The 26,539-nt window shown below is 50.7% G+C and overlaps 1 protein-coding gene and 1 long non-coding RNA gene across 17 annotated transcripts in view; one reads left to right on the plus strand and one right to left on the minus strand.

The window, feature by feature from the left end:
- The window catches only part of Umodl1 (uromodulin-like 1), a 59,752-nt gene that overhangs the window by 26,667 nt on the left and 6,546 nt on the right, over positions 1-26,539 (plus strand). The window contains 13 exon segments of the mRNA NM_001432035.1: positions 5,008-5,262; positions 6,756-6,868; positions 8,639-8,858; positions 9,542-9,679; positions 11,134-11,604; positions 12,852-13,109; positions 14,436-14,548; positions 17,413-17,626; positions 19,674-19,808; positions 20,813-21,048; positions 22,524-22,669; positions 23,110-23,346; positions 23,555-23,714. Coding sequence (NP_001418964.1) covers positions 5,008-5,262; positions 6,756-6,868; positions 8,639-8,858; positions 9,542-9,679; positions 11,134-11,604; positions 12,852-13,109; positions 14,436-14,548; positions 17,413-17,626; positions 19,674-19,808; positions 20,813-21,048; positions 22,524-22,669; positions 23,110-23,346; positions 23,555-23,714 — 2,696 coding nt within the window.
- On the minus strand, positions 10,791-16,337 carry LOC134483780 (uncharacterized). 16 transcript variants are annotated; one of them, XR_015645137.1, is made up of 6 exons: positions 16,297-16,337; positions 13,950-14,568; positions 13,316-13,448; positions 12,078-12,137; positions 11,695-11,745; positions 10,791-11,166 (listed from the first exon to the last, which is right to left on the minus strand). It is a non-coding gene; the product is annotated as an uncharacterized LOC134483780 (long non-coding RNA). The 16 variants fall into 16 exon arrangements; XR_015645135.1 differs by having other exon boundaries at positions 11,695-11,825; XR_015645134.1 differs by having other exon boundaries at positions 11,695-11,825; positions 13,316-13,485.

Below are 26,539 nucleotides of genomic sequence, written 5' to 3' on the forward strand. Positions count from 1 at the left end.
TCTCGAAATCCAGGAGACCACCACGAGCTCAAATCAGGCATCACTTGGCCAAATGAAGGGGTGGTTGGGTTGAGGGTCCCCGGGAGCTCTTAGAGACGATTTGCTCCCTGTCTTTTCCGACGACTACCTGCTCTCCTTGGCTTATGGCTGCTTCTCCGGCTTTGGAAGTCAGCGCCTTCAGTTCTCGATCCACTCTGTCCTCACGTGACCTCCTGTTTCTGCTGTGTTAACGCAACCATCCCTCTGACTCTCTATTGTGAAGGCACCTGTGATTGAGTTACGACCACCCCAGACTTAATCATACCCACAAAGGCTCCTTTTCTACCTAAGAGTCCTGGGAACCTGGCCTCTCTCAAGGTCATCGTGCATTCTCCGTCCTGTGGTTGAATAGCTTAGGAGCAGAGCAAGTGAACTCTGCCGCTGGTTGTTAGACAGTGTTATTTCTGCATTGACCTCCCTAGGCCTCAGTCTTGCTTTCCATTAAGTGGGGCCATAGAAAGATGTCTTCTCTGGGATTGGGGTGAGGTCTCACTCACAGGGCTGGCACACACGGCACTCAGAGGAAAGGCTTCATAGCAGCCATAGACAGCTTAGATGGAATGTGGCCTGTGTGTCATGGCCCTTATGAGCATATAGCATGGCGTGTTGATGCCACCATGCGAGCAGTGCTAATTTGCACACTTCACTGTGCCCGCCCGGCACAGAGGTGGATGTGAATCCATCGTCCCCCCCTCCCCCATCTATGACAACAATGAATTAATAATCTCGAGCTGTGGGAAACTGTCACTGCTGTAGGTCAAGGTCGGTCGGACATGGACTCTGTCAACTGTGCCTTCTTCAAGGTACCATGTCAGAGAAGGAGCCACACAAACATCTCTCAGCGGTGGCTGCCCTTGGCGGGCGTGCCTTTGGGTTGGAGATTTCCTTTCTGCTGATGTCAGAATCAACTTCCACAGATGCCTGGAAGGTCTCCTAGCAGTCAAAGTGCAGAGTCCTCAACCCTTATCCTTGCAGTCAAAGACCCTCCGGACCTGAGAGAGTAAGGTTCCAAGTGCACTGCCAACTGCTCACCCCTTGACCTCTTCCTAACCCATCATCTGCCTTTTTTCTAAAGGGATCTTTCTTATTTAAATCTCGCCCGATGGGAGACATCCTAAGGCACTCTTTGAAACTGAGAGCCAGGCGGGCGGGCGGGCGGGCAGACAGACTGTCTACAGGAATGGTAGCAGGGAAATGGGATTGAGGAACGGCTGGCTGGCTTCTGGGTGAGCTCCCAGCCTCCGCTTTCCTGGTGACTAGTATATTGCTATATCACTGTCGTCCACACGTGTGGACTCAGCCCCGTTTGGCCTTGTGTGTCTCGACTACAGGAACGGCACAGACAAGGCTGTAGTTTCTGAGAGGGCTAAAGGCTGTAGTTTCTGAGAGGGCAAGTGTAGCGCAGCCTCCCTCCTTCCCTTCCTCCTTCCTGTGAGGCACTTCCTGAGGCCCTGCAGTGACTGGAAGGAACTTTCCACTTCAGGGTCCCTGTGACTGGAGTCAGGGATAAGAAACACAGTCAGGCCAGGGCTGCAGCTGCCCGTGGGCTCCACCTCCCCTGCCGCTGAGGAACACGCCATTGCCATAGATTTCTGTGATAAACATCATGACCAGAAGGAACCTGGGGAGGAAGGGTTTATTCCAGCTTGTAGCTCACAGTACATAATGAAGTTAAGATGGGGCAGGGTTTGAGGCCAAGCCCACGAAAGAACGCTGTTTACTGGCTCACTCTCCATAGCTCGCTCAGTCTGCTCTCTTATACCCAGGAGCGGGCAGCCCAGGGTTGGCACTGACCTGCTGAGCTGGCCGTCCTGTGTCTATCATTAATTAAGAAATATCCATAGTTTTGACCACAGGCTAATCCGACGGAGGCATTTTCTCAGCTAAGGTCCCTCTTCCCAGATGACTCCAGCTCGGTATGAGATGATAAAACGCAACCAGAAGACTCATCAAGTGAGCAACTAGGTCCACATCCACTCCCATAGCTGAGACTTCAAAGCCCGCTCTCTTCTGCATCCTAGGAGTACTAAGGAAACAGTGCAACTCTGATTGGTAGTCACCAGTCCTGTCCGGCTGAGGCAGGGAACTTGGACTTCTAGCAATTTAAGCCCTCCACCTTGATGTGGATCTGAGAGAGCTCTCCACCGGGGAAGCCTACTGCACAGGGAACTAGCATGACAATGGGCAGCTAAATGCTGGTTGAGGGGAGGAGACAGAGGGCTGTGTTGAAGCATTGGGACCAGGCACTATATTTGACTCTGGGAATCTTGGCAGTTGAGGAGAAGAGGGGGATGGGCTAACTGTTATCCTTTTATGTTCTTTTTTTTTTTTCTCTTTCTCTCTCTTTTATTTATGTGAGTACACTGTCGCTGTCTTCAGACACACCAGAAGAGGGCATCTGATCCCATTACAGATGGTTGTGAGCCATCGTGTGGTTGCTGGGAATTGAACTCAGGGTCTCTGGAAGAGCAGTCAGTGCTTTTAACCCCCGAGTCACCTCTCCAGTCCCTGTTAATCGTTTCTTTAATGAAGGAAACAGTCATGCACCTTAGAAGGACAAAATCTTCATACCATTAGAAAGCAAACATCCTTTAAGACCTTTTCCTGTATGTGTGCATGCAAATGTGTGCTTGTTCATGTGTGTGCAGGACCTGTGTGCGTGCACATATGTGTGTGTGCATATGCATATGTGCACGTGTGCATGTGTATGTGTGTGTGCATTGTATGTGTGCATGCTTGTGTGTGCATGTGTGTGCGTTTACGTGTGAGTGTACATATGCATGTGCACACATGCCTGTGTGCCCACATGCCTGTGTGCCCATGTGTATGTGTGCGTGTTTATGTGTGTATATGCATATGCATGTGTGTGCATGTACGGGTGAGTGTGCATATGCATGTGTGCACACATGCCTGTGTGCCTGTGTGTGTATGTGTGCAAGTGCGCATATGTGTGTGTGCACGCATGCATGTGTGCATGTATATGTGTGTGCATGTGGACATGTGCCCATGTATTTGTGCCGCGCGCGCGCGCACGCGTGTGTGTGTGTGTGTGTGTGTGTGTGTGTTCCAGAGAGCAGACTTAGGTGTCATTCTTTGGACACTGTCTCACTGAGCTCACTGCTCTTACAAGCAGGGCAGGCTACTGAGCATGGGGGATATGCCTCTCTCAGTGCTGAAATGATGAGCACAGGCCAGCATGTCTACTCTTTGTCTTTTACAACAACAAACATGGATTCTGGGCACACACTCAAGACTTTGTTCTTGCCAAGTGTCTTAGATACTTTTATGCTGCTGTGATAAGAAACCATGACCGGCACAACTTCTAGAAGAAAGAATTTGTTTGGGGTGTACAGTCTCAGAGGGTGAGTCCATGACCATCATGGCGGGGAGCATGACAGCAGGCAGGCAGGCAGGCAGGCAGCCATGGCGCCGGAGCAGCAGCTGAGAGCTCACATCTTGATCCACATGCACAAGGCAGCGAAAGCTAACTGGGAAAGGTGTGAGCTTTTGAAACCTCAAAGCCCACCCCCAGGGACATGCCTTCTCTAACAAGGCCACACCTCCTGATCCTTCCCAAACAGTTCCAGCAACTGGGGACCAGGCATTAAAATATCTGAGCCTGTGGGGGACATTCTCCCTCAAACTGCCACACAAGGCAAACACTTGACTGAGTTATCTCCTCAACTGTATCCTACAAGTTCTGACACAAAAGGCTTTGGGAAACCATATCATTTAAGGATTCTTATTTTCCTTTACTATGGCTTCTGCAAAATATTTTAAAGTCCTGATTGCTTACTCTCTTTTGGCAGAACTGAAATTCTGGTGCAAAAACTCTTGATGACTCACCTGAAGGCACCTACTTCTTACATAGTTCCCACTGCCATCTGACCACTGGAAAGCCAGAGCATTGGTCCACCCGAAGCAGGGCTCGAGTCTGCTTTAGTTACAGAACAGACACTGTTCAGTACCTTGCTTGCTCCTCAGAGCTCATGTTTAGATGAAAACGTTAGAACAGGGTTGTGGAGGAAACCCAGGCTGACTCCCAGGCCAATGGCTGAAGTTAGGCAGGATACAATCCTTGTGCACATGCAGTTGGCATGACTGTAACCTGGGAATGCATGCAGAGCCTGTATTTTACACACACACACCCTGGCTACAGAACAGCACAGTGGCCTTCACTGTAGACTTTGGTCATGGTTTCATGATCCCCATTGACTGTTCTAACTTCTATGTGTGGGTCCAAGTGGAGGTCAGGCAGCATCAGGTGACTTCCTCAATCTCTCCCTACCATGTTACTCACTTTAGTGTCTATGCCTGTGTGGTGCATGTACATATGTGCCTGTGTTTATTGGTACATGCATGTGCACGTACACGTATGTGCATTCACACACGAAGCCTGATTTTGGCTTTAGGAGTCTTCCTCAATTGCTCTCCAATATATCCTTTGAGGCAGGGCCTCTCACTTGGGTCAGAGCTTGTTAGTGTTATTGGTCTAGATTGACTAGCCAGTTTGCTCTAGGTGAGAGGTGTTGATCCCCTATCCCTGCCTCAGGAGTGCTGGAATGACAGGCAGCTGCCATGACTGCCAGACCTTTACATGGGTTCTGGGGATCTGGTTCCCATTCACTCTTGAGGCAATCGGTTTATCTACTAAGCCATCCTCCCAGCCTTCAACCTTTGATGTTAAACTGAGTAATTAGTTAATTATTGTAAGATGAGCGAGTGTCGTTCTGCCCACTGGTCACCCTGTCAGGTAAGCAGGTAGGACCAAAGCTGAGATGCTTCCTCTCTGAGACCCACGTATCTCTCTCTCTCTCTCTCTCTCTCTCTCTCTCTCTCTCTCTCTCTTTCTTTTTTTTTCTTTTTTCTTTTTTTCGGAGCTGGGGACCGAACCCAGGGCCTTGCACTTGCTAGGCAAGCGCTCTACCACTGAGCTAAATCCCCAACCCCTTATATCTCTCTCCCCAGACTGCCCTCCAATCCGAGACTTCGTGGCGCTTGACGTCACCAGCAGCAGTTTCCATGTGTCCTGGAGTTTGAATTCCACTCAGAACCACACTTTCCACGTACAAGTGTACAAGGGCAGAGAAATACTCAGAAGCACTTGGACAGGGGACCGGACTCTGGCTGTGCCTGATTTGGAGGCCGGAGTACTTTACAGAGTGAGGACTAGCTACCAGGGGTGCCGGGCCAACATCTCTGCCACACTGGTTGTCAAGACAGGTAAGGTCCTAGTCTGAGAGACGCGCATCTTCCTGGAGTAGGCTTCTCTGTCCCAGCTTGTCACATGATTCTTCCTGAATGCAGAGGGGACACTACATGTGTGTCCCCTGGTCCTCTGATCATCTCATCCCACACTGCACAGAGTGCTGCACACGGCCTCCTTGCTTGTTGGCGTACAAGCTCTGTGGTAACCTGCCTTCTAATAGTCTGGCATACATGAATGTTGTCAGGTAGAGGAGGCAGTCACAGATCACAGCGTGTCACAGACATTCAGCCACACAGACTCCTTCAGGATCATCTGAATAGCCTCCCACTATCAGGGCAGCTCGATGGTGTCTTGATGAAATGGAAGCACATCCTATGTCCTGTGGCTCATAGCCTCCACCCTGCCTGTGCCACCTGCACCAGTAGGGACATATCCTTCCAAACCTACAGGACACATGCACATGCTCAGGCCCCTGGCACTGGGTGGCAGCCAATGTGGACATCCAGTCTTTATAGGTTGCCTGCCTGGCTCTGTCTGGTCATGGCGACCCACAGACCTTACCAGGCAAGGCAAGGCAATGAGGTGGCTCCCTTAGCTCTGAGGCTGTGGTATGGAAAGAGGAGGGAACTCTGCAACCTTGAGGTCCTAGATTCTCCGGTCTGTCCCTCCCCTAGCACAGATGGTGGCTGCAGGCTGAGGTCAGACTCACTGCCACTACAGAATCTGCTCCCTTCCATAGTGGCTTAAGCTTATCACAGGACTGAGTGTAGGATAAACAGCCTGCGGGGTGCTGGCTCCAGATGTCCCCTGGAAGGAATGCCTCTTCAGGGACAAGAGCCTCCATGAAGCCTTAGCAACATTTCCGCCGCTTCAGTGTGACGTGCCCATGTGATCTGTTGGGTTGAGCCCTTAGCCCGTGGGCCCAAGGGTCTCCATTCCGGGCTAGAGTTAATCTGTGGCTAACTGTCTAACAGTTAGAGCACATGATAGTCTGAAATGGAGCTCACCCCAATGCCTGTGAACACTGGGTTTGCTCCCATAAAAGAGACATGGGCATCCAGCATCTCGAGGAGAGGCAACCTTGTGGCAGGGGACGAGCTCTACTAGTTTCTCAGGTACAAAGTGGTGGCACTTGCCATGCTGAAACCCAGCAGGTCCTGGCAGACTGGGGCCGGCAGCCTCTAATGTAGGAGCATGGGTAGTGATTGAACACGAAGACCCGGCTAGGCCCCGGACTCAGCATGTTCCCCCACCCCAGGAAAGCACAGCTGGAGGGGCCTTGAGACCCCGCATGAACAACCTGAAAACCAGCTCTTACAAGTCTGGTGACTCTGTCCCTGTCCCAACTGACAGCGTGCCTCTAACATGGATTGACTCTCACTGCAGTGTTTGAGTGAGTGGGGCTGGTGATCGATCCCAGGACTGTGTGCGTGCTAGTTGAACATTCTGCCACCTAGGGGATACCTTAACCCCAGCATGTGACTAATTTGTGTCACTTCTGTCTCAGATGCTCGGGTTTTCCAGGTCACGATACGGATCATGAACCGAAACCTGACAGAACAGATTCTCAACTGCAGCAGCGGGGAATTCTGGAACTTTTCTCGACAGCTGTTTCAGGAGGTAGCAGGAGGGCAGAACATTGACCTGCCCTCAAGTACACGGAACAAAGGCACACACACATGAAGGACAACATATGCATACATGCATTCACACAGACATTCACATGTGTACACATGTAGACACACATGATACACATGCTCACAGGTGCACATCCATACCCATCCATGCACATGTACACACACATGTGCACATACATACCCATCATGCACATGTACATGCACATGTGCACACACATGTGCACATTCACATGCACACATACATATCATCAACCTGGCTTCTCCCCTGGGCAAAGTCATATTTTCATAAAGTCACACCCGCCAAACACGGCCCCTCAGGAGATAGAATCCTCCATCAAATTAGCATCTTGATCATATGGCTGGATCTACTCTACCAACCTCTGCCTTGGGATGCTTTTAGTCTGTGTTGCTTCATGGTAGCTTCCTGAGCAAGTCTCTGCCACCAGTCTTAGCATCTGTTGTCCCCTCTGGTTAGCAGGAGACACTGGTGCCAGGCCCAGAGAACAGAGCCAGTATTTACTAGCTAACACTGGTTCTGGGTTGGGCAGAAAGCTGACTTCTCCAGTTACCTAGGGCCTGGGATTTTACCCCTTTGGAAAACCATAGGCTGGCTGGATAATAGTGTTGCTGATATTGGCCGAAAACACAAGGTTCCTGGGTCAGAGGTACAGCAGGTGGCCCAAGAATGAGATAAGGCTGTCCTCCCAGAAAGGCAGGACAATACCTATATGGACCTGTGTGTCTGCAAAGGGGACATCCATCAGCTGAGCAACCCCTGTCTTAGGGAGCGCCGATCTTATAGACCCTAAATCATGTTCCAGAAGGGGAGGTTATGTTTGCTCTGCTGATGGTGGAAGAGCTTGTCTTTTGTTCTGGAGGAAGCTACCATCCAGAGGTTCCCCAGGCTACTGTGCATACCAACCTCCCTGGAAAGAGTCTAGAACAAAAGATCTAGGGTCTTCTATGTGCAGGGTGTGCAGAAATGCCATACTATTGAGGAACTGCTCCTGGTATCTCCCTCTAGGGACATCAGCTCTTTTTTTTTTTTTTTTTTTTTGGTTCTTTTTTTCGGAGCTGGGGACCGAACCCAGGGCCTTGTGCTTCCTAGATAAGCGCTCTACCACTGAGCTAAATCCCCAGCCCCAGGACACCAGCTCTTTTTATTTGTAGTGGGTTTTTTTAAAGCCAGGCTCACATTCTGCATCCTAAGCTGGCTGAGAGCTCATCATATAGCTTGGGCTAACCTTGGATTAGAGTTGATTCCCCCCTGCCTAGTTCCCAGGAGCAGCTCTTGAAGATTCTTAGCTAGCTAGGTTTTTTCATCATTTTTGGTGGTGGTGGTAGTGGTGGTGGTGGTCTCCCAAAGTTAATCATACTGCTCGTGGGATGGTTGTCAGGACAGTGGGGGAGAGATTGGTGTCTCTCCAGTAAGGAGGACACAGCTACAGGGCTTGGGACTTTCTTAGTAGGCCCTCCCTGTCAGTAAGGTCATCGATCAAGCTGACTGGCTCCATATTTCACACTCCCGTGAGAGCACACACATACACACACACACACACACACACACACACACACACACACACACACATTCCCTTCAAGGACAGCTGGGCAGACTATCCACATGTAGCTGAAGGCTGGGTTGTGGGTGTTGTGGATCTCCCTGGCTGTTCTAGGGAGAACTGGGTGGGCCTCATGGTTGAGGGGGAGGCATCTCTACCGGCCATCTGATCAGCCATGTGTGTCTCCCTGCTAGGTGGAAAACTCCTTCCCCCAAGTCATTTCTAACATGTACAGACAGGGGAGGCTGAAGATGCAGATCGTGTCTCTGAAGGCAGGGAGTCTGGTGGTGACGCTTAGACTCACCCTGCAAGATCCTGACTTTCTAGTGAATGTTGGCACACTGAAACCCATGTTGCAGCCTCTGTCTATGAGCACTGTGTTCCAGGTTGACCAGCAGGGGACACGAGTGCAAGGTATGTCTCTTAGGGCAACGGGGCATACCTCCAGTTCACAAGTTGCCCAGGCAGCAATAGTTTGAGCCAGTTTTCCCTTTGCCTGAAAGTCAAATAACATAAAAGTGTAAACCATATCCTGGGCTCCTCTATGAGAAGCAAGGGCAAGGGCCACAGGCTTCTCTTTTTTTTTTTTTTTTCTTTTCTTTTTTTTCGGAGCTGGGGACCGAACCCAGGGCCTTGTGCTTGCTAGGCAAGTGCTCTACCACTGAACTAAATCCCCAACCCCCACAGGCTTCTCTTGATGTAGGTTCATTCCCTCTGGACTGCCTTTTGCAGTCACTGATCAGACACACAGGGCAAAAGGAGATTACAGGTCCACTGGGGGGAGGGGAGGGATAGTGGAGGTGGGGTTGGGGAGAACCTCCATGTCTGGTAGTCAGAGCACAGTACTACAATGTCTGTCAGTCAGCTGCTCACCTGTAGATCTGCTTCATTGGCCCTTTTAGTAATTCATCTTGCCCCGATGCAGGGCAAGCCAAAGAGAATTTTCATGTTGAGTGTTTAATAGACTTGGGCCTCAGGAGGCCCATCAGTGCCCATTGGTTCTCTGTAGGAAGGGCAGAAAGATTTCGTCCACTACCCTTTTGTTTCCTGACCAGTCCAGGCCCCTTTCTCACCAATGCTCCCTCCTCTCCTCACAGACTGGGACGAGTGTGCACACAGCTCAGAACATGACTGCCACCCAGCCGCACGCTGCATCAACCTGGAGGGCTCCTACACATGCCAGTGCCTCACAGCCAGGGACGCCAACCCCTCCAGGGCTGGCAGGGTCTGCGAGGGTGAGTATGCCCGGCAGTGCTCTGAGACTTGGGGTGGGAGGGCCAGCTTCAGCAGGCACAGTGCTGAGGGCCACAGTGGTGTTTCTGTTTTGTTTTGTTTGTCTGTTTGTCTTTTATTCAGAAGGAATCAGTGTGATGATAAACATACCTAAGAGCAAATGCAAATCCCAAGGCATCCATAAAATATAGAGTACATATATATGTATATATGTATATATATACAGTCATATATGCATCCATATATATTCACATATATATATGTAAATAAAGAATTCATGTAAGCAAAGTACCCCAGCCTGAGAAAGTCACAAAATATCCCCAGGAACAGTGGGGGAGGGGTAAGGGGGTGGCAAAGGGGGAGGCAGCAGCAGGGAATCCTTTCTTAATGGCTTCAAGATGGAGAGACTGTAGAAACTAAGTTGCTAAAAGAGGGCTCTCCAGGGACTGGGGGAGAAGATCCTGGAGTCCTAGTCCTGAGATATCTTTACCCACTCTCCAAGTCTTTTAGTGTGGGAGGGGGCTAAGCTAAGAAGCAGAAGGCAGCTACTTGCAGATATCTGATTCTGTGTGCTACTAGTTAAGTCTATCCTTAGAGATATCAGATGCCCTGTCTGATTAGTCATGTCTGCCTTGGGAGCATGCTGGGGCAGATGAGCTCCCTCTCTCTCTCCCCCTCTCCCTCCCCCCTCCCCCTCTCCCTCCCCCTTCCCCTCTCCCTCTCCCTCCCTCCCCTACCACTCCCCTTTCCCCTCCCCTCTTCCTCCCTCTCCGTTCTCCTCCCCGTCCTCCTCCCCGTCCTCCTCCTTCTTCTCCTCAGTCTTCTCTTCCTTCTTCTCCCCTTCCTTCCTCTTTTCCTCCTCCTCCTGCTCCTCCTCCTCTTCCTCCTCCTTCTCCCCCACTCATGTGTGCATATGTGTGTGTGTGCTAGTCACACACATAGGTGCATTTGCTCCTAGAGGCCAAATGTCAACCCTGGATGTCATTCCTCAGGAACTGCACACTTTGTGTTAGGATTAAACATGTGTACAACCACAGGTCTCTCACTGGGATCTGGCCTGGCTGATTACTGAGCTCCAGGTATCCTTCCACCTCTGCTTTCCCAGAGCTGGGATTACAAGTACACAGCCATCTTTTTATTTGAGAATTGTTTTCATTATGTGTCTGCATGCTCATCTGTGTGGATGGGTGTACACTAAAGCAGTTACCTACAGAGGTCAAAAGAGGGCATCAGATTCCTTAGAGGTGGAGATATAGGACACCTATTGAATCTGGGGACTGAACTTGTTTCCATAGAAGCTCCTGCAAGTGTTCTTGGCCGCTAAGTCATCTCTCCAGACTCGCAAGGGGTCAAGGGCATCTTTCTGCAATGCAGCATCTTTCTCTGAGGATGGCTTTTGCTTGTGGAGAGACTCTGAGGGCTGTTTCTGGCATCTGACAGTGGATGTATCTTGCAGGTGACATGGTGACTCCCACAGGAGGTGGACTGTCTGTTGAAACAACGAAGGTCAAAGCCGCAGCTGTCAGTATGGGAATAACAACCTTTGGCCCAGAGACCCTCACCTTGTCACCAAGTTCCAAGCATCCAGGGAGCGCCCCAGCAGAAGGCCAAGCCTCGACCCCAGGGCCTTCGTCTAGGAGAGATGGTGGTAGCACAGCCAGGCAAGATAGGAATAGCACAGGACAGGATGTGGAGGTGCCCAACGTGACCCAGAACCCGCACACCACGAGAGAGTCACAGGAACACATGACCAAAGGTCCACCCTTCCTGACCGCTAGATCCACGGGCTATGTTGTGTGGCACCCTAGTCCCACTTGGGAGACACCTCTGAAATCCACAAGACCGCAGAACGAAGACCCTCCACCTTCCTCTTTCCCAGGCCCACCATCGACCCTAGTTGCTGTGACTCCAGAGACCCCTGCCTGTGGTGAGTCATCTGGGGACAGGGACCCCAGTTGGAACCTCAACCTGTGTGAGCCCTGGTGTCAAACTTCGTGCTTTCTCATCTCGAACATACGTGGGCTCAGACGTAGGACAGTGTGGTCCTCCTCGGCATCAGGTGTCTGGTCTAGCGAGAGAGAAGAGAGGCTCCCTTTTCATCCCTGGCTCTCTCCCTTTTACTCCCTATGAGCCCCTGGCTTTCAACAGCTGAGGCAGAAGATGGGCGGGAAGGAGAAGGGACTTTAGGGAGTATACATCCCATCCAGTACTGGAGCAATTCTGTCCCATAATGCCAAGCACCACTGCACCCTCATCCGTCACCAGTATTATTCTATCCCAACTTCCCAAATCCCAGCTTTCCCACTGACCCCATCAAACCCACTCCCTCTTCCTCATCCCAGCCACACTGAATCCCCGGAGGTCATATGCCCCTGAACACTCCCAGCCTTCAATACCTACCCGTCTATACGTCAGCTTTCTGTACGTCACAGCTGTACTGCAACCCCCAGCTGGTCCAGGCTGTGCACAAAGGGTTTAGCTTGTCACCAAGTCTTGGGGACACCCAGGAATGAATGGCCCTTCCAACCAGCATATGGGCTGAGATTCACTAGGCCTAGCTGACAGTAGCTCCTGCTTCCTTTGTAAGCTTACTACACTGGTTCCCCTGTGGATGTTGCCCAAACAGAGACACTATCAAGGGTGAATTCCTCCCTTGTGTCCTCTGAGGCACAACACAGGCTCTAGGACCAACTCACGTGTGACAGGATTATTCCACAGGAGTCAGAGACTTCCCTGTCAGAGGGACTCTCAAGCCAGCAATGCCATTGGCTGCCGCTGGGATACCTGCAAAGGGTTAGGCTAGACCACCTTGTAGAGGAACCACCCAGAACCTGCAGAGGGGGAGTGGTTTGAGGCAGCCTAGGACCCCAGGGTTGGGGATGAACTATCCCCAGAAACGAAATATCCCAGGAACTGATTCCTGTTGCCCAACACAGGCCTTCCATTAAGAAGCCAAGCTAAGGGTCCCAAGGAGTCCTGTACACAGGTGTACTATCTGTGTGGGGGTCATGACAGTCTGCATCATTGCCTGACATCACACACACACACACACACACACACACACACACACACACACTTTGTTAAGTATTGGACTTTGGGTTTTTGGAAGCTCTTTTCCCATACTATGATTCATTCAATGTTCATATCAATGTTTTTTTTAATCCCACTTCCTAGTTCCTGGACCCATTGGAAAGGTCACAATCTCTAATGTGACCAGTACCAGCTTCTCCCTCAAGTGGTCGGCAGACCTCCACCTCTCCCCTGCCTTCTGCCTCACATTGGTCTCTCCTCGGGGCCCCGCCAAGACTATGGAGACCCAGCACAATAATGTGACATTGTCAGGGCTGGAACTTGGAACCTTGTACCTGGTGGAGATTATGGCTAAGGTGTGTGGGAAGGAAGGTGCCAGAACACAGCTGAAAGTGCGGACAAGTAAGGATCTCTGGACGAACAGACAAGCATGAAAGGTTGGACAGAGAAGGATCTGCCTGTGGGATACTGGGTGTCCATTCCCTTAGCGTAGAAGCACCTGGCTCACTTTGGGAGATGGCGGCAGACAGGGGCCCCAGTACACAGGTCCTTTCCACAGTTACACAGCCAGATAACACTCCCTTTTCTTCTACACTACTTCTTCACACCTGTTTTCCAAGCACACGACTGTCCTATGTGCATGATGCTGTAGGCGGTCTTCACTTCTCGGGGAGTTTCCCACACACTGGGTGCTGTGTCTAGAGTTTGGGAATACATTCTTTGGGTGATGCCCAAGATGACCTATCAGGGTGCAATAAAAAAAACAGCTCACGGCCATCTGGAAGAGAGGGAGTTAGGTGGTGTTCGCATGGTCAGGCAAGAAAAACCCTTGAGTCTGAGCCAAGCCAGAAGACATCTAAAGGTCTCCTTCACTCTAGAAGGAAGGAGCTGTCTATGGGTGTGTGGCCCTTAAGACCAGTCCCCTGTCTGCTCCTACGGTTGCTCCTGCCTTGTCACCATGGCTCTTCCATCAAGTTGTGTGTGCCCCTGGCCATGGTTCTGGCCCCTAGGTACAAGGACAGTGGTGTCCCCTTAAGAACATGGGGTTTGAGGGTCATCAGGAACGGTAGTGGGTCAGCTTTACGGCTTGTCTTAGGGCTGAGGGAGATTCTCTTGGGAGGTGCCCTTGAAGTCACCAGGGGGAGAAGATTGTTATGCCCATTTGATGTCCCAGGCCCCTTATGTGGAGCAGGTAAGCCACAGACATCCAGGGAAGGGGGCTGAATGGGAGTAAAGACTGACCTGTCAGAAGCCAGGATGGGACTGGAAACATTCCAGATTACACTCGTGTTCCGTGTGTTTCTAGAAGCCCCCAAAGGGTAAGGACTCATAGAGAATAGGCCAGGTCCAACTGAGACCACCCTGAGACCACAGAGAGGTATGACCATGGGGCGGGAAAGGAGCTGACTGAACAAGGACCCCAGTGAGACATAGGCTCTGAGAACAGGCTTGGTATCCAGGTATGCCTGGTTTACCCTTGACTGCCTCTTGGTGGTTGCTTCCTCTCAAACTGTCCTGGTCAGCTAGCCATCTCCCCGGCTTTCAGCGAAGCCTCAAGGGAGGCCAGCTGCACGTTGTTCCACATCCTTCAGAGCTTGGTGGGCCATGACTGCAGGCATCCAGCAGTCTCTTATTCCTCCTTCGGAGCCAGGACAGCTTTGACGCTCTTGTAGCCAGCAGGGACACTGAAATGACAGTCCGTGACCTAATGCACGTTACATCCTGCAGCGGCCCACAAACTCACTGGTAAAGTTCGGATCCCAAGCATGCAGTATTCGGAATCCTTCCGCAATGCCAGCAGCAGGGAGCATCAAGAGTTCGTACAAATGTTCTTCAGGACGGTGAGTCAGCACGGTCAGCCCTACTTCCCAGGAATGAAGGAAGGAAGGAGGGGGATTCTAGATGCTTCCAACTAGGAATAAGACCCCTGGGTCTGGTGGATTACCTGTTTCCGGGGGAAGCTGGGCCAGACCCCAGCAGGTCTGAGCATCCTGAACTGTCTGGCTGAGGCCGGACAGAACCCATATCCCCATGCATCTTGCCTCGTGTCCCCCGTGGAGCAGAAAGCCCCGTCTATGTTTAACAAAGTGCTTAATCGGGGTTTTGCTGGTCCAGATCCATAATCTCAGCAACTCAAGAAGCAGAGGCAAGAGGACCCCGGGTTCAAGGCCTGTGTGTGCTACAGAGAAATCTCAAGGCTGCCTTGGGGGACTTAGTGAAACTTGCTTTGAAATGTATAAAGTAGAAAGCTAAGTGTGTTACAATGTTTCCCTAGAATTCGCCAGACCCTAGGTTCGGCCCCCTGTAATATGTATTCACCGAATGCACAAGGGCATGTGTGTGCACTCACTTAGACAGGGACTGATGAAAGTTTAGAAGTTGAGCTCCATTTCGGAAGTGTTAGATCCAGCGGTTTACATTGCCTGCAAATGTCTGTGGCTACCACCACCATCTAAATTCAGAATGTTTAATTACCCTCGGTAGAAACCCTGTACCCATTCCAAGTTACTCCCCTCTCTGCCCCTCCCCCAGACCCAGCCCTAGATTGTGTAACTTGTCAAAGTACAGATAAAGCGTTTATAAGCTAGTGATCTTACCTGGTGGAAATGTCTCAGCCTAGCCAGGGAGGTTTGAGTTTTAGCGGGAGGGCCAGACAGTGCCACCTAGTGTTGATTGGGATTAACACTCTGCTATGCCCAGAAGCCAGTAAGCACTACTCTCTGGCACAGTGGACCGTGCAGCCTCAGGAGCCGTGCCAGTCTGGCTCTGGAGGCTCTGAAGCCCTGCTTTCCTTATCCCGGATTTCTCAACTCTCCAAGTGCCTGGATCCAAGAGTCCTCCGAGAGGACGTGCATCGCCTCTCTTTAGCAAACAATGGTGTATATAGCATCGAGCCCCTTCCCCACTTCGATGGCCAATCCCAGCGACTCCAGCTCCATCCCAGGTTTCTAGATTAGCCTCTCCCTTTAAAACTCTTTCCTCCTTGGCCCATCCTTTTGAACACAATTGCTTTACTTGTCTAGTGTCTCAGGGCAGAAAGCAACTGCGTACCATATGCACCACAAGATACCAAGCCCAGCTCTGGAGGTCATCATTTCCTAGCTGGGATGAGAGTTTTGCCTGGAGATTGCTTTGAAATGGTGACGTTTTGTTGTTGTAAAAATATAAAAAATAAAAAAGTAAGGTTGTCTTTTACCACCCCCCCCTTTAGGTCCAGCACCTCAGTGCCCTAAGATATCTGCTGGATATCTTAATTCTCAGTCAGCAAAGCCTCTCACCCGTTTCACTCATCCCGTATCACACTGCTGAAGGCCTCTCTCTGAGCCGTCAGCAATCTCTCTACCTATCTGGTTCCCAAGGCAGGTTTCCATGCCAGAAACACACATCCCAACTCCGTGGTGGCCCAGACCAGCCACCCTACACTCCATTACACTTAAATCTACACATGAGAGAACACACAACACAATAACCTTTAGCCCAGTTGGTAAGATATAATTGCCCACCTCAACATTACAAAGCCCAGTACCATCCATCCCTCAAGAACATTAATAACAACCTGTAAATACACAGAGCAGAATCTTAACGTCACCTGCCATGGCTTCTCTCCCTCTCCCTCCTGTCTCATCTTCCTTTCCGTTCCAGTCTCCTCCTCTTCCTTCAAACTTTTCTCCCGCCCATCCTTCCTTCTCGTCCAATGACAGGCCTCCTTCTATCTCATACCTGCCTCACCTGTGACATCCTCCCACAACGTTTCAGGGGTGACCCAATGCTTTGACGGATCTATCTAAGGAAATCAGGGGAGGAGGTTGAGAAGCAGGAGTTCCCCAAGATAATCATAGTGGCTGTCTGACTGAGCCACCCAAAGGTGGCAAGGGTGGGGGTGATGATACCCAGCCTCTGATGGGGGATAATGGGGCTCTCTGCCTTGGGTGTCCTAGAGGAGGAAAAAGGGGGCCAGGAACTCATGCTGTGGGGCACTGCCCGCCCCCCAGTTTCTCTGACAGTTCCTGGAGGTGCTTTCCAGGGTGATTTGAAACTCATGGACTGTTAAGGCTTATTATAAAACCATGTGCCTTTAACTGTGTTGGGCTGGATCAGAATGATGCAGCCTGTGTCATGTGACTGTGCTCTAAAACACAGAGGACAAAAGCACGGCTTTCAGAAGCAGGAAGTATGTGTGTGTGTTACGATAGGGCTGGCTACTAGAAGCCCCTTTAGAAGTAGCCTGGGAACAGGTGGAGAGGAAGAAGAGGGGTGGGGTGGGGGTAGGGGTGGGGCTATGTTCTGAGGCATTAGAGGCAAGGAAACACTCTAGAAAAACAAAGGGAGTAGGTGGTCTTCTTCCTCAGGACCATTCATTCACTCAGCCTCCTGCTCTAAGCTTACCTCTGAGCTAAGAGCAGGTGACTGTTAACTACCACTGTGAGCTTCTGTGTTATGGGCCTGTATGGGTGGGGTTCTGTTGGCATTGCCCCCTGTTCACCTCAAAGGCAGCTGTCTGCAGCTGTTGGCTGCTTGTAGGGGGAAAGGGCTCTTCTGGGCATCATCAATACCCACAGGCATTTGGGCCGGGCTGCAAGGGCCAAGAACTGATTTGAGACTGGACCTTGGACAAGCCTGCCAGGAAGAATACGAAGAGTCTCTATCTATTCTTAGGGCTGTGACCTCAGCAGGCAGCCCTTCTCACAAAGCCTGTTTCTCACAGGTGCGGGACTCTCTTCCAGCCACGCTTCGTCAGCACATGGACGAGGGCAGGATCCAAGTGGACATCATCAACATCACAAATGGCAGCGTCGTGGTGGAGTTTAATTTGCTAATGACAGCAGACCTGGATGTCAGGGAGGTGTCTGCTGGCTTCCTCTCTGCCTTCCAGAACACATCGATGCTGGAGGTAGTCAGAGGCAAAACCATTATACAAGGTATGCTGGGCTGTGCTCAATGTTGATCTGCCCCGGTCAAAGTCAGCTGTGTGCCTCTTGGTTAGGAAGATGTGCTCTGAGCCTCCTCGAGGGGATTCCAAGGAGCTGTCTGAAGCATGGCATGGATTCCTTGTCTTTCTTTCTGTTACCGTATTAGTGTCAAAAATTGAAGGGTTGAACCTTCCAAAAGTCTCGGGGATGTCTCTTCCCTGTCACCCGGGTCTTTGACAGGCTTAGAATGGGTCGTTCTGGACAGTCAGACTGTTCAGGAAAAGTCCACAGGGATCCTAGCAAAAAGTCCTGGTGAAGAAAGCAGGAAGTGATGGGCAATTTAGATTCCTCCTCCCTGAGAAGTGAAGAAAAATGATAATTGGCGCATACATTTTATTGGATCAGGGTCTCACTCTAGCCTTTGTTTTCCTGGAACTCACTCTGTAGACCAGGCTGCCCTCATATTCACAGAGATCCACCTGCCTCTGCCTCCAAAGTGTTGGGGTTAAAAGTGTATGCCGCCATGCCTAGCCCTAGATAGTCTTCTTCCTCCTCCTCTTCCTCTTCCTCTTCTTCCTCTTCTTTATCTTCTTCCTCTTGTTGTTTCTCTTCCTCTTCTTCCTCCTCCTCTTCCTCTTCCTTTTCTTCTTTGATGAAGACTTTAAATTGAATGAATTTTTTTTAATTTGAAGAATGAGAAGAATTTCCTCAGTAAACTCAGGTTTTCAGAGGAAAAGACTGCAATACTCGAATCACCTAAAAATATCAATCCTCCTGTCAAGTGGAATGAAGTCGCTATTGTAGAAATGATAGAAGAAAACTTCCCCAACCACGTCATGAAGAGTTAACAGCCTGAGTGCAGAGCAAGACCACACAGAGATGACAAACACTGAATCTGACAGGCCAGGGTGCACAGGACACTAGCAGACAAAACCCTAAAGCAGTATGAGTCACTGGCAAGTCACGTGATCACTGAGGACATGGCTCCCTTTGTCCAGGAGATCGCAAAAGGAAGATATAGCATAAACAAAACTAAGTTAAAACAAGCCAGCTCTCAGATTCTCTCTGAGAGTAGGGTGGATCCTACCAAAGCATGGCGAGGTAGTTGGTGCTGTCAAGCTTGTGGAGTGGGCTGATGGGATAGGATTTCCTCACCTTCTTTGGAAACCAAGGCAGTGATGGGTGTCAGTGGTCCATAGCATCTTCCTCATTGGCTTGGCAGTTCGTTCTGGGGCTTTTGTCCTGAGAGGAGAGACCTCAGTTTAGACCATAGCTAATGCAAGGATGGCCATTGTCAGAGTGTGCTCCAAAGCAAAGTAATTGGAAACAGCCGATAGTCTGGCTAAGGCGTATGCTAAATTCCTTCCACACCAGAGGCTGTTGCCACCTATGAATGAGTTTGTTGCTGTGGAAGATGCTGGAAGGTCATATGCTGAGATACAGTGGGGTGTTGCTTGTGAATACATACACGTGTATGTGCTGAGCAGGCACATATGTGTATGCATATGTGTGTGAGTGTGTATGTGGACATGCGTGTGTCTGCTAGGTAAGTGTGCTACCACGGAGCTGCAGCCACGGCCTTGGAGTCTGCTTTGTAAAGACCAGAAGGAAATGCATGACCCCGTGACTCTGTGGTCTGCGCTCTTCGCTCTTCAGACCCCCATTCTGCAGGGGTGACAGACCAAATGGGCAGAAAGGTGGACAGCACGAGGAAGGGGGTGTAGGAAGGTCTCCTGGGCTCAGTGCTTTGCTGCTCCAGTTCTGTGCAATGGTCGTAACAGTGGGCTGGAATGGGTTCAGCTCCATGGGGACCCCTTCCCTGTCTCATAGCTGAATAGCCCTGGCTCCCCACTCCCACGACACCTCCCACCCACACTGAAGAGACTCACGGACTGCCCTGAGCCCGCCACATTCGTGCGGCCTGTTGTCTGGGTACTTTTCCACCTTGTCTCCTGACATGTGCTGTCCCAGCAAAACTGTGCAGCTAAAGGCACTGCCACCCCAGGGCCACTTGCTGGTCCATCGTGGCTTCTGTCTTTCTCTTGATGCTTTTCAGATTACAATGAATGCGACATGAGGGAGGATGACTGTGCCCCTGGGACGTGCACGAACACCTTCGGGTCTTTTACGTGTAGCTGTGATGGGGAAAGACCTAACTCACAGGTGGAATATTCTGGAAGATCCTGTGATGGTAAGTCTCATAAGCCTTTTCTGAGACACAGTCTCATCATCACTCCTAAGGATGCTCATTCCTAAGAAAAAAAGGGCCTTTGTCCAAAGGAAGTCAGCATATTTTTTTAATGACCTAGACAAGTTTTCTATATGTATATGTGCACGCATGTATGTGTGTGCATGTGTATGCATGTATATGCATGTGTGTGTATTCACATGTCCATACATGTAGGATGTATATGCATATACATGTAGGGTATGTGTTGTGTATGTGTTTGGTGTGGTGTATTGTGTGTGTGCATGTCCATGTATGTTGGGTATATATGCATATACATGTAAGGTATGTGTTATGCATGTATTTGGTGTGATGTAGTGTGTGTTTGTGTGCATGTATGTGTGTGCGTGTACCGCTTGTGTGTATGAGTGGATGTGTGTATGTGTGTATGTATGTGTAGGGTGTGTGTGTGTGTGTGTGTGTGCCTGGCCCTCCCTCTTCTTTCCTATGTGTCCAGGGGAAGGAGACAACCATCTATGTAAGTAAACAGTGTCTGATACAGGAAACCTGCTTTGCCTAGGGGAAGCAGAATACGGAGAAGGTCAAGTCATGTTCGAGCTGGCCATTAGGGCCAGCTAAGCCAGCACCTGCCCTTGTGGGTACAAGCATGCAATTAGGACTGGCTGAAACTTGGGAGTCTGCAGCAATGGGTGGTAGAGGAGTGTGGGTGACATCTACATGGGACACCTGTCCAGGGCTCCCTGGATGTTACAAAGGTGTGAGTTTGGGGCCAAGAAGGATTCAGGGCGGGAGCAAGGGGTACAGGCTCCTGAGGGGACACCTTAGGGCTCTACTTAGAGATAGGCCTCAGAGACTCTGGGACAGGTCACTTGCTCACTCATGCCCAGCACATCCATGGCACTTGAGGACCAAAGAAAGCAGAGTAGCCTTGTCTGTGGGGTTGATATGGCTGGAGCCGGCAGCGGCCCAGACCCCAGGCTCAGAGCGGCTCCCTACCCCTGTGCCAGATGCCAGCTCCACACCCCAGGACCTGCCCCTCAGACTGAACCTGACGGATGCCGTTCGTGTGTCCTGTGAGATCGAAATGGTGGTCATCGCCATCCAGAAGCGCTTTCTGCAGCAGGAGGCCATACCCGAGGCTTCCCTGTACCTGGGAGAGCCATCCTGCAACGTGAGCAGAAGCAACAGCACACACGTGTTCCTGGTGACTGGCTGGGGCCAATGCGGGACCCTCTTACAGAGCGTGAGTGCACCTGGCTGCGAGCCACGGGAAGGGACCTCGGCGTGGGGAGGTTTTGCACCTGGTAGGGAGACAGGAGGGCTCTTCACTCCTGGGCCTCTGACTTCTAAGCTAGAGACCCCGAAAGAGGAAGTCAGACAGGCCCACACTGTCACAGTTGACACACTGGGATCCTAAGGCAGGTACATGACCCACACTGCAGAACTCTTCTGGTGCAAAGGACCTGGGGTTGGCCGGGGTCAGGGTTTAAAGAGAGTCCTCTCTGCCCAAGCAGGATGGAAAGGCGAAGTAGGAAAGGTGGGAACATGTGTGTGCATGGATGTGTATGTCTAAGCATGTGCAAATGTACCTGTGTGCACATGTGTGTATAAATACGTATAAGTATTCACGTGTGCCAGCCTGCTTTCTGTCACTGTGACAAAATAATCTGAGGTAAATCAACTTAAGGGAGGGAAAGGCTTATTTTAGCTCACACTCAGAGGTTTCCGTCCATGGCTGGTTGACTCTGTTGCTCTGGGCTAAAGAGTGTGGTAGAACAAAGCTGCTCACGTGGTGGTGGTGGCCAGAAGTGGGGTGAGGCAGAAAGGGGGAGGAGCCAAGAGGGAGAGAAGAGAGGGAGAGGAGGAAAAGGGGAGGGGAGAGAGGGGAGGGAGAATAGGGGTGGGGAAGGGGAGAGATGAGGAGAAAGAGGGGATAGGGGAAGGCAGATGAAGTAGGAAAGAAAGAGGGAGGGAAGGAGAGAGAGAGAGAGAGCGCCAGCACATACTAAGCTCCAAGTGCTCCATTGAGCCCCACCCCCACCCCAAGGGCCACTTCCTAAAACCTCCCACAACTGAGCAGCCACTGTGAGGGGCCCAACACAGCCCCAGCAGCCCCTCGTGAGCTCCCGCGTCTAAGGAACATCCACTGGGAGGCCAAGCGTAAGACCAGTGGCTGTAGCACACGAGTGTCCTCTGCATCCCTGCATTCCGGACTGCTCTTCGAGAGTCCTTCACCTCTTTGCAGGAACCGGATGCAGGATCTGACAGATGGAGGGTTAGGGACACCTCTCTGTTCTCAGGAGGCAAATATAATAGTTTAGCAGTCATCGCTTCTCGGCCTTTTGGCTAAGATCAAGTGTAATAGTTTAGCAGTCAGTCCAGCTGGGTTTGGGGAATGCCGAGAGAAAAGGGAACACCGTTGATTAGATACGGCGTGGCATGATCAGATACAGGTTGATCCAAGGACACATGATGCCCATATATGTGATTGGAAGGCTGGTGCCCTTCTGGTGAGTTAGGAACTAGAGAGTGGTAAACACCAATGCCTAACATGAAAGTCTCCAGCAGGTGACATGGGGGAGGGGGGGGGGACACTTGTCAGGATTTTCCCCTTCTGGGGACAATCCTACAGCCCCTGGAATATAGCTGCATTTGGGGCTGGGGCACCCTCAGGCCCAGGAGTTCACTTACATCCCCATCCCATCTGTTGGTGCTTAGAACATGACCACCACAGTGGTGAAGACCACGCTGAGGAACGACCTGTCCCCAGAGGGCGTCATCCACCACCTGCAGATCCTCAGTCCCATCCACTGTGCCTTCCAGAATGACCTTCTGACCTCCTCGGGCTACACCCCACAGTGGGGGTGAGTGGGGGTGGGGCTCCCTCTAGGACCTCTGCCTGAAGGCTCTTTGGGGCAGCAGTCTCCCCCGAAGGCTTTCTTGAGTCTGACTATACAAGTGGACAGGACTTGTGCTAACTGCCAGCCTCCGCCCCATTTCTGTCTCCAATCCTTTGTAGGGGTAAGTAGAGAAGACCAAATTCCTTCTCTGTGGCCAGTCAGCTAGGATGAACAGTTCCTAGGCAGCAGCCCCCAGCTCCTCAGACCCACGACCTCCGTCATGGCCACCCTCTCTCTAGGGCAGCCTCCCACAAAGAGAGGAGTCAGCTCCTTGCCGCCGCCTCTTGTCACCTGGGAGTCTTCCTTGACTTCTGTGCCTCCCCAGAATCCCCTTTGGTAGGGGGGCAGGGGTACTGGAAGAAAGGACTGCATAGAGCAGGTTTCTCAGAGCCTCTCCCCTTCAGGGTCTACACCGTCATCGAAGACCTCCATGGTACCGGCAATTTTGTCACGGAAATGCAGCTGTTCATTGGCGATTCTCCCATACCCCAGAACTATAGCGTGTCCGCCAGCGATGAGATCAAGATCGAGGTGGAGCTTCACAGGCAGAAGAGCAATCTGAAGGTCGTGTTGACTGAGTGCTGGGCCACCCCCTCCAGCAACGCCAAGGACCCCGTCACCTTCGGCTTCATCAATAACAGGTTAGAGGCCACGCCGCCTTGCCCAGCCCCCTTGCCTATTTGAACCCCTTGGAATCCAGGCGAACTCTGAGTGATCTGGGGCTGGATGAGGCAGCAGCGGGTGAGACTTCCAAGGAGGCTATAGGATGCCTGTGGGAGGCGGGTGCTCACAAGAACAGTGCCTGAGCGGCAACCGGGAAACCAACTGACTTAAGGTTCCGTCCCTCAGCTGCCCCGTTCCCAACACCTACACCAGCGTGATCCAGAACGGCAACTCCAGCAAGGCCCAGTTCAAGCTGAGAATCTTCTCCTTCATCAACAACTCCATCGTCTACCTGCACTGCAAGCTGAGAGTGTGCATGGAGAACCCCAGGAACTCCTGCAGAATAGTAAGTGCTGGTTCCTTCTTCCATGTGCCTGGGGAGGAGGGGCTTTCCTGCTTGGTAGAGGAGCGGCCCCATGCATGAGAATGTTCAGAAGCGTGAAGCTTAGAGGGAGGGGCCGGGACAGGGAGTGGCATGTTTTAGGTGTGTTCATTCAGGCCGAGCATGTTCTTCCTGGGTTTCTGTTGTTAACATGTTAGTCGGCAGGCAAAGAAATGAGTGTCATGGTGGCATTTTCATATTATTTATTGTTATGCTTTGGTCTTATTTGCCCATCTCCCCTTCCTCCCCACATGGTCCAGTTTTCTGCTTGCATCACACATACACACATACATACCATATATACACATACAACTACATGCACATATACATTTACATACATTCACACACATGTATATGTATAAATATACACATGCACATATATACCATACACACATATACTCAGACATACCACACAAACATATACATGCAAACATATACATACATATAGAAACACTTGCATGCACATACACACCCTATACACATACACTTAGACACATCACACACACATATATACATACACCTGCACACATACATAATACAAAACACATACATACACATATACATATATATACATAAGCATACATACACATATATATCAAACACAATGCAACATACACATATATACATATATAAAGTATACATGTACACACACATATATACAAACATATATGCATACATACATTTATACATATATACAAACATATATGTGTATACATACACACATACACACATACCATTACCCTCTCCCGTCCCTTCTTCTTCCCTTCAGACCTCTTGAAGCTATACTTGAGCTTTCTGTTCTAGTTTGTTTTCTATTGTTGGGATAAAATTTGTGACCAATAGAAACTTTAGGAGGAAAAGATTTATTTTAATTTATAGGTAATAACTCATCATCAAAAGAAGCCAACTCGGGGGTTGGGGATTTAGCTCAGTGGTAGAGCGCTTGCCTAGGAAGCGCAAGGCCCTGGGTTCGGTTCCCAGCTCCGAAAAAAAAAGAACCAAAAAAAAAAAAGAAGCCAACTCAGGAACTCAAATAATGGTGGAGGATTGCTTCTTACTAGCTTGCTGCCCCTGGCTTGCTCAGACCTAGGAATGGCACCGCCCACAGTGAACTGGGCCTTCCTACATTAAATAGCAACAAAGAAACTGTCCCACAGACCTGCCCACAGGCCGATCCAATCAAGGCGAGCCTTCAGTTGAGGTTCTCTCCTGCCAGGTGTGTCAAGTTGACAACAAAACTAACCAGCCCACCCCAATCAACTGTGGTAGCATTCCCCGCCAATGACTTTGAAGCTTAAGTGTGAAACAATACCTTAACCTAATACCATTTTGGGGAAATGAGAAGAGCATCAGCAGCTCTCGGCCTCCATAGCAACTCTTTCTCTTCTTGTGCCCAGCGTTTACCTGGAGTTTAGGAATAATTTGCTTCTTCATCAGACTATGTGTGTCCCTCCTTTGGGAGACATGCTTGCTACTGTACCCACCTCCAACAGTGACAGATGCGGACTTTGGGGTCTTTCCAAGGCCTTCGGAAATTAGCAGGGTGTGGCTAAGAGACACAGTGCCGGATAGTTTAGCCATCCTGCTTTCTCACACAGCGGCTTCTCCTGTGGGTACAGCTGACTCCCCAAGACACTCATTGTAGGGGAATGTTCCAGTTCGTGCCTGGAGCCATGGAGTCCTCAGAGGCACAGGGCTAGTGGTTATAGCAATGTTGTCCTTGACCTCACTCCCCTCCCCCACCCAGTCCCGTTACAGTAGGCTTTCCATCCGGTTCCAAAGCCACTACAACTAGGCCATTAAAGTATTAGAAACTCACTATGGAGTGAGCCAGGAATTCACAGCATTGGCAGGCTGGGTCCCGAACGGCACAGGGGACTCTACCATTGGCCTTGCCCTTGTGGCCTCGCCATTCCCTGACTTGTAGAAGCTCTTTCTTTTTACCTGCCCGGATCCCTTTTCTTAGTTGGTCTCACCTCCGAGGGTTTAGAGTTCATCTCGACCTGCTCATCTTTTCAAATAAGGGCACCTGGCCAGTTTTGTGTAAACTTGACACAGGCTAGAGTAATCTGAGAGAGAACCTCAACTGAGAAAAAAACGCCTCTGAGGGATCAGGCAATGGGCCAGCCTGGAGGGCATTTTCTTAATTAGTGATGGATGGGGGAGGGCTCCACCCACTGTGGGTGGGGCTTTACAGAGGCTGGCAGTCCTGGGTTCTATAAGAATGCCCGCTGAAGACGCCAAGGGGAGCATGCCAGTGAGCGGTGCTCCTCCGCTGCCTCTGTATCAACCCCTGGCTCCTGGTTCCTGTTTGGTTTGAGGTCACGCTCTGGCTTCCGTCAGCGAACTGTGACTCTGGGTATGTAAGCGCAATAGACCCTTTTCTTCGCAAGTTGCTTTTGGTCATGGCGTTTTGCCGCAGCGATAGAAACCCTAACTAAGATGGTTGGGGTTAGAAAACAAGTCGATACAAACTAGAGTGATTTAGAAGAGGGCAATGCCTGCATCTGATTTCCTTGTACACAACTCTGTAGGACATTTGCTTGATTCATGATTGATGTGGGCCCAGCCCACTGCCGCCGGTGCACCCTGGGACATGTGGTCTGGATTGTATAAGCAGGTTGAGCAAGCCTCAGGGAACAAGCCAATAGGCAGCGTCCCTCCGTGGCCTCTGCTTTGGCTCATGCTTTCATTCTTGGGACTGTGACCCAAGATATGTCAAGCAGACAAACTTTTTTTTTTCTGCAAGTTGCATCTGCCCCTGGTGTTTCATCACGGCCACGGAAACC

Source organism: Rattus norvegicus, chromosome 20 (genome assembly GCF_021556685.1).
Source record: "Rattus norvegicus strain SHRSP/BbbUtx chromosome 20, alternate assembly SHRSP_T2T, whole genome shotgun sequence".
Classification (NCBI taxonomy): Eukaryota; Metazoa; Chordata; class Mammalia; order Rodentia; family Muridae; genus Rattus; species Rattus norvegicus.